General features: G+C 35.9%; 1 protein-coding gene across 1 annotated transcript in view; it reads right to left on the minus strand.

Moving 5' to 3' along the window:
• Positions 1–2,002: 2,002 nt before the first annotated feature.
• Positions 2,003–13,295, minus strand: part of LOC127443687 (FHF complex subunit HOOK interacting protein 1A-like) — a 48,000-nt gene continuing 36,707 nt past the window's right edge. The window contains exons 7-12 of the mRNA XM_051702474.1: positions 13,095–13,174; positions 12,638–12,837; positions 10,339–11,301; positions 9,905–10,083; positions 5,857–5,977; positions 2,003–4,264 (exon numbers count right to left, since the gene is read on the minus strand). Of these exons, the coding sequence (XP_051558434.1) occupies positions 4,059–4,264; positions 5,857–5,977; positions 9,905–10,083; positions 10,339–11,301; positions 12,638–12,837; positions 13,095–13,174 (1,749 nt within the window). The 3' untranslated portion in view covers positions 2,003–4,058. The remainder of the gene's footprint in view (positions 4,265–5,856; positions 5,978–9,904; positions 10,084–10,338; positions 11,302–12,637; positions 12,838–13,094; positions 13,175–13,295) is intronic.

Raw genomic sequence — 13,295 nt, forward strand, 5'->3', positions numbered from 1 at the left:
TCACTGGGTGCCATGGTTACATAATATTCTTTTGAAAAGACACTTGATTAAAAGCACACCTTAAATTTAGAGGTGCAAGTAATGGCTTAAATATATATATATACAGTATATATAAACTAAAAAACATAACTGCAACATTTTGGCCTGTTGGTCTGTAAATAAGCTTGCATTTTGAGTTATATTTTTACAATATTCTTACTAAAATTTTAATTCCTGAAATTTGCAAAATCTGAGAGATGAGAGGTGATTTTTCTATCAAATGACTGTCAAAACGTTAATATTAACTGTTAAATTAACTTAAATGCCGATCTCTTGGCAACAGTGGGCAGTGCTTAGATCCACTCTCTTATTACAATGTTTTTTTTAGAATTAGGCAGGTAAAAGGTTTAGCGATAGAGACAGTGATCTGGGTGCCATTACTGAAACTCAATTGGAAAAAGGACCTAGTTTTGAACAAAAGCTGCCCCATTAGCTGAAAGGACTATCGGGGGAATTGCAAGACAAATTAGGTCAACAGTATCCATGAGTTAAAAAAATCCAAAACCCACTGAAGTACAGGCATATCCTGTATGCAGAAGGCTTACAATATTGGCATGTGATACCAACCCTTAAGGTCACATTTACAGTAGCATTATTTGTGTGTAGCATTTCCTTTTTAATTATTTTCATTCTTTTGTACTTTTTGGTTCCCCAAGCCTGCATTTTTAAAAGATCTAAATAATACTAATATGCAGCTCTGTTAACAGATTACCTCAATTTTACAAACATAATTCAATTCTAAAATATACGTAGTTCCAAAATATGAGTACACTACCAAATGTTTTAGATATAAATGTATTACATATGAAACTGTCAACAAACTATGCCACATTAAACAAGCAGTAGAAGTAGAGGGATGCTCATCTCACTGACAGCTCAATGCCCACTTAGGTGAAGGCATCTGATTATTACTTCAGATGATTGATAGTGTTATGGCCAAGGTTGGGAGGGTTACTTTTGAAATGTATTCCACTACAAATTACAGAATACATGCTGTAAAATGTAATTTGTAATGTATTCCATTAGATTACTCAAGGTCAGTAACGTATTCTAAATACTTTGGATTACTTCTTCAGCACTGGCAGATTTTTTCACGTGTTTTGACTATAAAAACTCTGCCAGTACAGTAAGACCAAATACACATGTTAAAAATACATTCTCTGAAAAACCTAAATATCTTATGCAGTATTGTTTCTAAAACAAGATAAATCAAATTGATCTTGTTTTAAGGATTTTTTGATATTTTTACAGGAAAACAATGCACAAATTATTATTAAGAATAAGATTTTTGCCCTAATATCAAAGGTCTTACTAGAAAAAAAGAAATTATGATCTAACGTGAATTTTCATGATAAAAAAAATATGATCGTGCCTGGTAACGTGCATGTAAAATGGCTAGAAATAGTAGGGTTCGAAACAGAGTTACTATGAATGCAAACTTTAATACAGTGAAAAAGACACTCTATTAGCATAACATACATATATAAAAATAAATAAACATTTCCAACATTCTTTTGAATGTCCATGTTCTAAAATAAAATATTTCATGCCATGAGTGTAGCTTCATTTACTATTACTATTATTTTGAATGGCCATGGAAAATGAAGCAATGTGATAACAATTTTACCTGGTTGCAAACAGTAGTCTGTTAATTTACCTGATGAACTTTCACCTTTTGCTGACACTTTATGCTTTGCAGAGCTAATGTGTGCTTCTAAATCACTTGCACCTTTATTAGCAACTGACACATAAGTGCCAGCTTTACATGTCATACATCCTGCTTCCCACGGATCTTGACCTGGACGAAAGCATGGGAATTTTTTGTGCAAATCTTCTGTAAATTTGCACTTTTGTTTGGGCACTGTTTCCACTCAGCTGTCATTTGCTGCTACTGTCAAGCAACTGTTTGACTTTGATGACAACAGCGCTTCACGCGTTCGTGGAGAGATTGACAAGCAGGAATTTGGCCAATAGTTGCTGCAAGCATCTTATAATCAACCAATTGGTGTGTGAGAAGGTGGGACTTAAAGCAACACACAATGAAGATGCACATCATAATGCAACTAAAGCCGAATCCCGGACATTTTCGAAAATTTAGAAATCCCGGGCCGGATGCTTTTTTAAGGTCCAAAAAAAGAGGACATGTCTGGGAATAAGAGGATGTATGGTCACCCTAGTTATGGCTCACTCACTCATATGGAAGAAAGTTATGTTGTAGTACAAGAGATGCTTTTATTCGAGATCATGCATTTGTGCACATCAGACATAAGCCATTTCCATTTGACACACAGCAAAGGGGTTAACAAATTCCCTGCCTGAACTTAAACCAGAAAAATATCCTGAAGAAGGATTTCAGCAGAATATAAAACAAACATCACAAACATCAGGGTGGCAACATATCAACAGACTCATTTCATTTTACAACCAAGACTTTAACTCCTTTTTCCATAAATCTTGACATCAGCAGTCTCCTTGGTGTTCATGATCCAGCTCGATTACACCACCTAGCGCCATCTAGCATTCTGCGAATGCGCCAAGCACTAGGAAGTGTAATCAAGCTTGAAATTATGATTGTGCCTAGAGATTGCAATGGCAAGATGTACACTGAAAAAGGAGTTATATTTTGGTCTGTTCGAACCCAAAATTGATTAGATTTCTTCAGAAGACATGGATTAATACCAATATATATAAATATTCAAACTAAATTGCTTTTAGTGCACTTATAAAGTTTGGAACCATGTGATTTCTTGTACTTACAGAGTTGTTACAATATGCAACTAGAGTTACTTTGCATTAAATACACTTTGAGATAAAAAATTTTAAAAAATGTGTATGGTTATATAAAACATTAAATTGTAAAACTTTGAAGTCAAGGCAATTTCTTTGATACTAAAGGCCACTTACTCTCTTGCATTAGAGATGTTTAAGGTTGAAGTCTATAATGCAGATACATTAGAAATGTCATGTCTTTTACATAAACATTAAGCAAAAAATATGACAAAGATCTGAATTGCATAATAAAGAAAACAAACTAGTTTAAAGTATGACAAACTGCATAACAATTGCTTCTTACAGGTGAATATGAAACCTCTCTCTGATTGTGCTTCAGCAATTTTTTCTAATGCAATGCAAACAAACAAATAAAACTTTGAAAAAAAAATGAAAAAAAAAGATTTTGATTTTTTCAAAAACAAAAAAAAAAACATTGAATTTCTCTCTCTAAAACTGCTTTAATACCTTACCACCTCTAAAGAAATATACATCATCCTAACAATTAAATATGTTGTTAGTTCCAATCATGTTAACTGTCAACCCTTGTGCTGCATAGGAGATATTAAATTTATTAGGTATCTAATATCAGTGATGCTCTACAAGGAAACAGAGCAATTTTGCAAGAATGGTTTCTTAACATGAGATGCAAAGCAGCGATCCTACAGACATCAGGTCATTTGGTCAGTTTTGTAAAATTTGACCATATAGGTTTGCAAAACAGTACAGAGATTGTTGAGAGAATCGAGGACTAAAAAATAGGCACTATTAGGATAAGGCCATTATGTGAAATATCCTGCAAAAGAAATCATCAATCAAAACACACAGTTGTCCTCTTGTAACAGTCCAAGGACATGTTATTATGGACATCACTGTCAAAAGCCTCTTTTATTTGTGCTTTCCATGATGGCTGTCAGTTGTCCGCTCTTGCTCTAAGTGACCATCCCTCTTTGGTTTTGGCCTGGAGTTTCAGTTCGATATTTTTGACCAGCATTTTGTGTCTTCATTGCGGAGTAAAGGCAAATTAAGTGACTACTTTCTGGCAGGTGACATTGATCAACAAGAACTGTTCACAACACTTGAGAAAAATGTATATGCTGATAAGAACGGCCCATCGACAATCAAAATAAAAAAAAAAGTAGAGGTATCGTATTGGCAAAATAGTTATTTCAATAAAAACTACCGTTCATTCAAAATGTTTCAGAAGTTTCTTGGAACCATTAATGACAATTTCATATTTAGTGGAAAGGCTATTCCTCTATGGAAAGATGAGAAAGTATGGAGTGTTCTTGTGCAATGGCTGCCAGTTCTTTAAGAAACTCTGTGAAAAGAACCGTGGCATATACCTCAGTTCTGTTTGTGGAAACCACAGTTTTGGGTTGGATAGCTGGGTTCTTCTTGGTTCTGTCTGCTTCATAACCATAGAGGTGATCTCCAATTTGTGGACTGACAGAGTCTGGATTGGAATAGAACAGACAAACGTGTAATTTTTCCAATACATATCAGATGTCCTTATTCTCACAGAAATGACCATAACATCATGCATTTAAATCTATATGAAGATAATTAGATGAAGACAACACAGAGGATGAATGAAGAGGTCATACATTCTCATAAATTAATACAATTATAAACATTGTTTTTTCCTCCACATGGAACAGTTAAGCTGACTTTACATTGCAAATGCAACACCAAAGATTCATCTGAAGCAACATATATGCCATGACAAGGTGCGTTTACACATATATTGTAATGCCACACAGAGGCAGCAGATGTTTAAGACACAATTTAACTTGTGTCTTACGTTTGTTGATTCCTGTGCAAAGCCAAAAACAAGGCACACACTGATTTTCATCACTGACAATAGCAAACTTTAAGGTTTGATGCAGAATTTTATTTACACAGAATCACAAAAAAAAAATATCAGCTCTGCTTAAATCATATCTTGCATTCATTGCAAAAACGTCAGTTTAGAATTTTTATACTGAACACATCAGCCTTGGAGAGAGGCAAAAATGCAACCAAATGTGCCCCATTCCTGATTTACATATCCTGACAAACAGTTGCAATTTAAATTAGTTTAATATTCCTGAAATGCACATTGTTTATTTTATTTCATAGCCATACAACATATAAGCTCCTTAAACAGTGTAAATTATGTTTGTTCGGACCTTTGCAAGGAAGGACATTTATTTGAATATCCCTGGTTTATAGGTTCAGAATGATCTTGACATAATTTTTTTTATTTCCTCCACATGCCTCATTGCATGTGGGTCAATATTTTAACTTAATATACAGTACTCTTTATTACACTGGGGCAAAAACACGGAATGAATAGTTAAGCAAAACCTTGAAATAAACTGAAAAGTTCCAGAAGGAAAAGGGCCACATTAAGAAAACATGAGAGGTTGTTTTCTTCTGCAGCAGGACTTAACTGCTCGACCACATGAAGGAGAATATTTGCAAACCCTTATTACTCTTGCTTCTAACTAACCTATAAACAGAAATTGAACACAGGGTCTATTTTATATATTTTTTTGCAGTGATTTTAGTGTACTCTTCTCTAGCGTCTTTCATAATAAGTGTGCTTTCAGAGCAAAACTTTTGGTGTAGATGTCAGAGTTTGGTTGGAGTGAAAGCGGTTTTCTGAACTCAGGTGCATATCAGCTTACAACGTACAAATGTACAGTGTGAAAAGATTAAGAGACCAGCAAGTTTTTTGATTTTCCAACCATATGTGGATTATAAAACACATTCTCTCTGAATCTGAGCACAGTTGAGCAAAACCCGTCACAGGATAGATTATATTCTAAGTGACCCGATTTCGGTCCTTACTTAATTTTGACAATATGTGTAGTAACAGCATTTTACTTTTGCAGGGCAGAATCATATTTTTGATAAGAACCTAGAATGTCAAGTCTTTTGCTTATGAGTTTTGATCAAAGATCATGTGCATTCTTATCATCATTATAACTGACTTAAGCTACAGTAAAACAATTATGTGTGTTTTACGTTATTGGTATGTCACATAAAAAATGACTTGAACACCTTGATCTCTCAATGAACTCTCTCTGGCCAACAAGCAGTGCTGAGCAGCTGTTAGTAGCTCAGGGAAGTCTTTCTGGGTTGCTGACAACTTCTCAATCTGATACTTTAATGAGGCCAGGACCTACAAAATCAAAATGAAGAGAGGGAGAAAGGAATAAACAAAGAGAAAACTGAATAAATGATCAGATTCTGCACTCCTGATACAGTGTCAATGCTTTGCGTAAGAGTACGTCTTTGTGTCTGCTGATAAACAAATGAAGCGACAGATCTAACACATGACCTTCAAAGACATGCTAATAAATGCAATGACGTAGAATAGCAAGACAAAGCCTTTTATAAAGGCTGAGAAAGCATCGGCTTTTGAAGTACTACAGCTTTAATCTCTCTTTTAATGTGTATTTGATATGAAAAAGGCTTTACAACATTATTGAGATTTCTTCAGTTCCACTCAAATGCTGAATAAATATACTCTATAAAAAATAAATAAAAAAATACAGTAAACAGTATAAAAGTATATTTTATTCAATTCAGAAAGTAAAGTAGTGCAGTACTGTGCAAAAATCTTAGGCAAATTAGATGTTTCACAAAATTATTTGTCTTAAAGGGGTCATGTCATGAGGAATCAAATTTTCCTTGATATTTTGACATACTGTATATGAGGTCAATGTACTATAAAAACATACTGTGAGTTTCTGAACTCAAAACTTCCTCTCCAGTCCGAAAAGAGCATTTACTGTTTCTAATCTGCAAAAAATTACTCGTTTTGAAATTGGCTACATTGTGACATAACAGTGCAGTGTCATTTGAATAGCCCCGCCTCCACAACATACGTAATTGTTGCGATGAACTGACAGAACTGGCTGAGCTACTTCAATTCTGAAGGCGGTACTATTGTTGCTGTAGTTTGCTTTAAACTAATGAAAAGATTAATATGTCGTACAAGAACTCCAGATGTTGTTGTGTTCCTGATTGTGGAAAAACTGCATCTATGTATAGCCTTTTGAAGGATCCCAGTGTTAAGAATGAGTGGCATACTATACTGGACACAACAGTAATGCCAGTGAGTGACAAATGTAATACTACTGTTTCTGTCCGTGTTTGTTTGTCAGTCTGTGTTTTTTTTTTTTTTTTTAAATAAACCATGATCAGGACTCCAACGTGGAGCAGAGAGTGCTTATTACACAATTACTTCCCAAAGAGATACATAATTGCACAAGAAATATTGATGCGAGATAAAATTATTTTATTATACAAGAAGAATGCATAGTGTGGAGTGCAACGAAAGACAGTGCTGTAGTATCTGTCCTGTATTTTGGATGAAAAGAACACATCAGGATGCCCATTATCCCATATTTAAGCAACTTAACAGTCAAAGGTGATCCCCTCCCCCAGTCAACCAGCAAACATCCTGTACATGGGATGTGTATTGAAGTGACCACACTACAGAGGCAAACACCTGGGTTGACTGTTCATTACAGCTGAATACAGATTTATTAACCCTTCACATTCACAGCTTGTGTTAGTCTGGACTATTTTCACTGTTCTCAGCTTTATTTACCATTATTGTATCACCATATATTGTATGCCTGATAATAGAAGTATTCGGTAGCAACAGTATAACGACTTTGTTCAGTTTTCAATTGTAATTTCAGTCAGAACAACTGTAGTAGTTTGACTGTGTGCTTCACATACTATATTGGGATATATACACTCACTAACAACTAGAGCCCAGCCGATATGGGATTTTTGAGACCGATGCAATACTGATTTTAGAGGGGGCAAATTCACAGATTACCGATGTGTTGGCCGATATAGTTCATTTTTGAGCTGGAATGAAAACAGTCAAACCATTTCTATGTGAATTGTGCACCGATTTTGCACTGATATGACTATAAAAAGGTACTCAGAAGGCTGGTTTCTTAAATATTTTTATCAAAGAATATTTAACATTATTATTATACATTGTCAACATTGGAAAAAGTACAATATTTCCCTCTGAAATGTAGTGGAAGTATAATGTAATAGAAAATGCCATTGTAATACTCAAGTAAAGTACAAGTACCTCTAAATTGTACTAAAGTACAGTTTCCTTACAGTTTCCAGTTGCTTATCAAAACATCATCAGCAATATTTTGCTGTTAATGTATAACAAAACAGTCACAAACAATAACTCATGGTTCGCTGCTGCCGAGTCAAGAGATAAACAGCGGCAGCGGTGTTACACTGTATTCCGATGGAAAACCAGACTTTTAAATATTACATTTTGTAAATGCAACGAATTGTTCAGCTGAAGGGGGTACCAAACTGCAAAGCCTGAACAAAACAGTTTGGTGAATACATGTTTACACATTAGCTTCCACTCAGCTGACAAAGTATGAAAGTAGCTACGTAATTAGCTAGTTACCTATAAGCTCATTGTCACGGAGAGTAAAAGATTGTTTATTTACTTGTGACATGGTTGTCAGGGACAATAATATTATATTAGTTATATTGAAAAGGGAAGATGATGGAGTCATTGTTTATTAACATTCCAGTATGTATTTCACAAACTAGTTAGCAACTTACTGAGAAGACACCGCTTAACTCTGCACTGTCTACAGAACCACCGTCAGCTCAGCTCTGTAAACAATAGAGTCGGAGCGTGCTCTGCTGGACAAACTACGCTATGACACCAATTATAAATCACCCAAGCATTGTTTTCTGTATTTATATGTTCTGAAAATAAGATTTAATATCTGCGCATATCGGAAAACACATACGCCGATACCGACATATCTGTGAAAGGCTAATATATCGGCCGACCGTTAAATCAGTCAGGCACTACTAAAAACTTTATTAGGAACACTATGGTCCTAATAAAGTGCCCAACATGGTCTTCTGCTGTTGTAGCCCATCTGCCTTAAGGTTCAACGTGTTGTACATTCTGAGATGCTATTCTGCTAAATACAATTGTACTGAGTGGTTTTCTGAGTTAGAGTAGCCTTTCTGTCAGCTTGAACCAGTCTGGCCATTCTCAGTTGACCTCTCTCATCAACAAGGCATTTATCGCATTATTAAGTAGGTGTACAGGTGTTCCTAATGATGTGCTCAGTGAGTGTAGCTATGAATGATTGCCTGGACTGAGTGCTTTCAGGGGTTTTTGTAAAGCGCTTTAACATTTTCATTCTTTTATTCTTGGAAAAAACAGTTCCACGAGTGTTTGCACTTCAAAGATGTTAGCCAGTCATAACACAGTGGGTGTGTATATTGAAGTCTTAAAGGGGACAGCACAGAAAACGGTGTGTTTCAGGCAGAGGGCCAGAGACAGGGTGGAAAAAGTTATTTTAATAGTATATTATGACTGTTTTATTTAGCAGAAACCTTTACTAACATTATAAGTGAACCTCAAGGAAAATAATAAAGTAAAAAAAAAAATGCATTACATGACCCCTTTAAGATGATTATTTTATGTCTTCTGCTTTAGTGTCAATAGGAAACATACACTTTAGATTTCCATACATTCATTTTGCAAATAGAATATAATTAGAACAAGGAGTCCTGCAGCAGATAGTATGGTCACGCTAAATATGGATTTAGTTCTTTAGTTAGTTTATTGCACTTTGTTAGAAGTTAACTGATAAATAAAAAATTATTCATGGTATTAATTTTTAAAACATCCTCACTATTATTTTTTTTTTCACAACTGCCTAAAACTTTTGCAAAGTACTGTATATATACAGTAAATACTTCAATGTAATTAAAAAAAAATATGTTTTTACCCAATATGTGCTGTGTATATGTGCATATAAGAGTACTGCACAGTTAGCTAGTTAACTCTACTGAAACCAAAGCATTAAAATTCCAGACTACTGTACAAAGTGCTATTTGTGTGGCTGTGAGTTGCTGCCTATGTTGAGCATTTCAAATTGATCACTAATGAGGTTCCATGATGGTTAGGATGCTGCCTTAGTGGGCAGGGTGGCAGCACACTAGGTTCTGGAGCCAAGCTGTGTTTTTTGCCATATTGTCCAAAAGAGTCCAAATGTATAAGGACAAATCATTCCAGTACCTGGTAGAGTGAGCGAACACTGGGCTGGAACACCATGTTAGAGTTTAGGAGGAAGGAGCACAGCAGGGGTTGAGGGTAAGCAGATAACTGGGCCAGGATGCCAGTCAGAAGTAGGTTCACTTGGAGAGAGTTATTTAACATGTTTTCTAGACGGGACAGCAACACACTTACAAATGGCCCTGAGAGAGAGAGAAAGAGAGAGAGAAGGAGAAGAGGGAAACATACACAATTATTCCATAGCAGCATAAACTTAAGTATCATGCAGAACATTAAAATTCTCTATACTACTATAAGGCAAGTTCGGTCTTGTTCCTGGTATTTTTATCTCTTTGTGTTTGATTTGGAGGTGGAACCAAACTCTGACACTGTTGTGAAGTAAAATTAGCTAAAGAAACAAAGAGTGTAAAGGATTATTTAATAAAATTTTCTCCGACCTGTAAAGGGCACAGCATGACCCCTACTCCCACTGCACGGTTTGGTCCCAAGAGGAGACGGCATCTTTTCTGCCTCTGGTGTCTCTGGTGAGAAAGAGTTAAAGTCTACCTCATCTTCCTCATCCTCCATGAGGTCTGTTGGACTACTGGGTTCGCGGTATGCTTTTAATAGACTACTGGACTGTGTACCCAGAGTCCTTAGCAGCTCCTCATACTGGGCCATGAGGTCCTCTCCATCTGGGGCTACAGACTTATGGTCTGATTGTGCATGAACCCCCCCTCTCTTTTTACTCTCTGTGTGGTCCAAAGGGGGGCTCAAGCCATTGCTCATTGAGGAGTCTGAATTTGGAGTCTTTTGATAAGCTATTGGTTCACCTGACTCCTCCAGCTTTGATTCTTCAGTAAGTTTGAGTGGGGCATGACAGCTGTTAACAGAGTCATTGACATCCTTCTGAGCAACCAGGTCATAGACCATAACATCATTATGGAACTCAGACTCTTCAATGTAAGAGCCCTTTACAAGCATAATAGCAGATCTCTGCAGTTCTTGGATGTGTTTTGGGGGCTCTTCCGGGATGGGATTAGCCTCGAGATTTCCCTCTGATTGGGTTTGTGTTGGACAAGCATCATAACTATCATCCCACTCCAGCTCCAACAATCCAGGAGCAGTAGCTCTGTGGGGTGGACCAGAGTGATGCATCTTATTTTGGGGATGCGTTTTCCTGCTGGTAATTGATGGGCGAGTTCTACCTGCCTCCTCCAGGGTACTGGGCTGGTACTCTTCTGGAGGGGGGTTTTCGCCATCGTAAGGGGCCGACCACACACGGCATGCTCGTGTGCAGTTCTTAATGCTGTTTCGAGCATCATACAGGTAGTGCAGGTAACTGACATCCAGGTAGATCTCGGAGCCAATGACACAGGAGTGACCACAGTCATCCTCATCTGAGAGGACCTCCTCTGATTCTAGAGAAAGATCAAGCAAAAGTAAAACTGTTGCTGATACACAGTGCATTTCATGACCTCTTTTTGAGGAAAATACTGAACCTAACAAAGAAGTACTTTAGAATTTGTATCAGCTTGTAAACACTTTAATTACAGGCAAAGGCATAAGCGGATTTCATATTCTAAAATGAAGAAATAAGGTTGCAGGAATTAGAGAAGTGTATTGCAGGCTGAATTTCATCTAAGATGAAAGTCATTTAAACAGACATGAAAGGCATTAAAGTGTGCAAACAGCACAAGGTGAAAATCTTTTGAGAAAACACTTTTTACAATCAGAGCTGTGCATTAATCTAGGTCATTATAGGATTTCATTATTTTATGTAGGTCAAAGTATAAATGGGCAGCATACTAGGTGTTTTGTCATCAAAATGTGACATGATCAGTGTACATTTTCACACAGTTCTTTTATTTCAGTCATATTTTTTGTCTTTTGACGAAAATGTCCTTTAAACTTAGCCAATATTTTATCATGTCATATTCACTGATTTTGGTCAATTTTGCCATATAATTTTAGTCAATGAAAACTTTAAACCATTCAACAAATGTTTAATTTTAACCAAATATTCAAAATGTTAAAACATTTTAAAAACGTGTATAGTATAAAAATGTAAACATTTAAACATTTATCAAAAATATCATTTATGAACATAAACAACATGATAAAAAATGTCAGAAAAAAACCTGAGCTCCTGAATAGAATAGAATGAATATAGTACACTGAAGTACAGTTTTAGGTACTTTAGAAGTTACAATGTTGTGAACTTTAGAGACTATTCCGTGTTTTAGAAAATGTAGGACACTGCGTTACATGTAGCAACTTTTTATGGAAACAACGCATTCACAACGCAAATTACACATTCTGACTAGCGCGTTAATTAAAGTTCATGTACATTCATGTACATTCACTTAATTGTCTGTGCAGCTGTTAGTTGTAATATTATGATTATGTTGTGGATATACTTTACTGTGCAAAAGTCTTAGGCAAATGTTTTCAAAAATAATGGCATGAATAATTTGTATATATCAATTAACTTAACCGTTCACATCATATAATTTTTCTCATCATATTTTCGTCAACAGTACGTTCTAATTAAAATCTTTTGATTATCTTCAAAATATGTCTATTTTGCCTTGTCTTCATTATCGTTGATGAAATAATAATAATAATAAAAAACTACAATTTTTGTCAGTAATTTCATTGACAAGATTAACACTGGACATGATGCACACTAGAAACTCAAATTACTATATGGCATTGCTCATTACTTTTCCACAACAAGTAACATAACTACATTACCCATAGTTCCAGTATGAGCATCATCAGTGCCTTTTGACCACAGGATGGAGTCCAGCTGTCTGAGTGGAGGAGGGATGATCTCAGGAGAACAGCAGGAGGGTGTAAGGGCTAAAAACTTAGCAGCTGATAGAGAATAACAATCTCTCTCTCTCAGGATTCTGCGCTGGCTCAACATCACGTGGTTACAAGGGATCAGGTACCTGCGGGACACCGCGAGACACCACTTATAGTGTTACAAGAAAGCTCTCCAGGAAGCTACTCTCAAAGTGAAATCGATTAACATATGTCACAATAGACAATGTCTTTTTCTGACATTAGACTCCGTGACCAAAGTTTGCAGAACTCAGAACAAGATTATCAGACAATCTATAGTACATTCAACTTAATACTTCTTGTTGGAAATACATAAAATGTTGAGTGAATAAACAAACATGAAGAGCTGTGGAAGTATACTCACTTGAAAATCAACTGGAGCATGACATCCTCACAGTACAAGCCAATGAGAGTGCGGAACAAAGCCAGTGATACAGTGCCAAGCTGAAACAAAAGAGAAGCCAGTAAAAACACTTCTACAAAAACCAAAAGTTTAATGAACACACTAAGCATGTAAAAAACTAGTTGGTTTAAGGCATTCTCCCATATTATTCTTGAATAAAAT

The sequence above is a fragment of the Myxocyprinus asiaticus genome, chromosome 7, assembly GCF_019703515.2.
Source record: "Myxocyprinus asiaticus isolate MX2 ecotype Aquarium Trade chromosome 7, UBuf_Myxa_2, whole genome shotgun sequence".
In the NCBI taxonomy this organism is placed as follows: Eukaryota; Metazoa; Chordata; class Actinopteri; order Cypriniformes; family Catostomidae; genus Myxocyprinus; species Myxocyprinus asiaticus.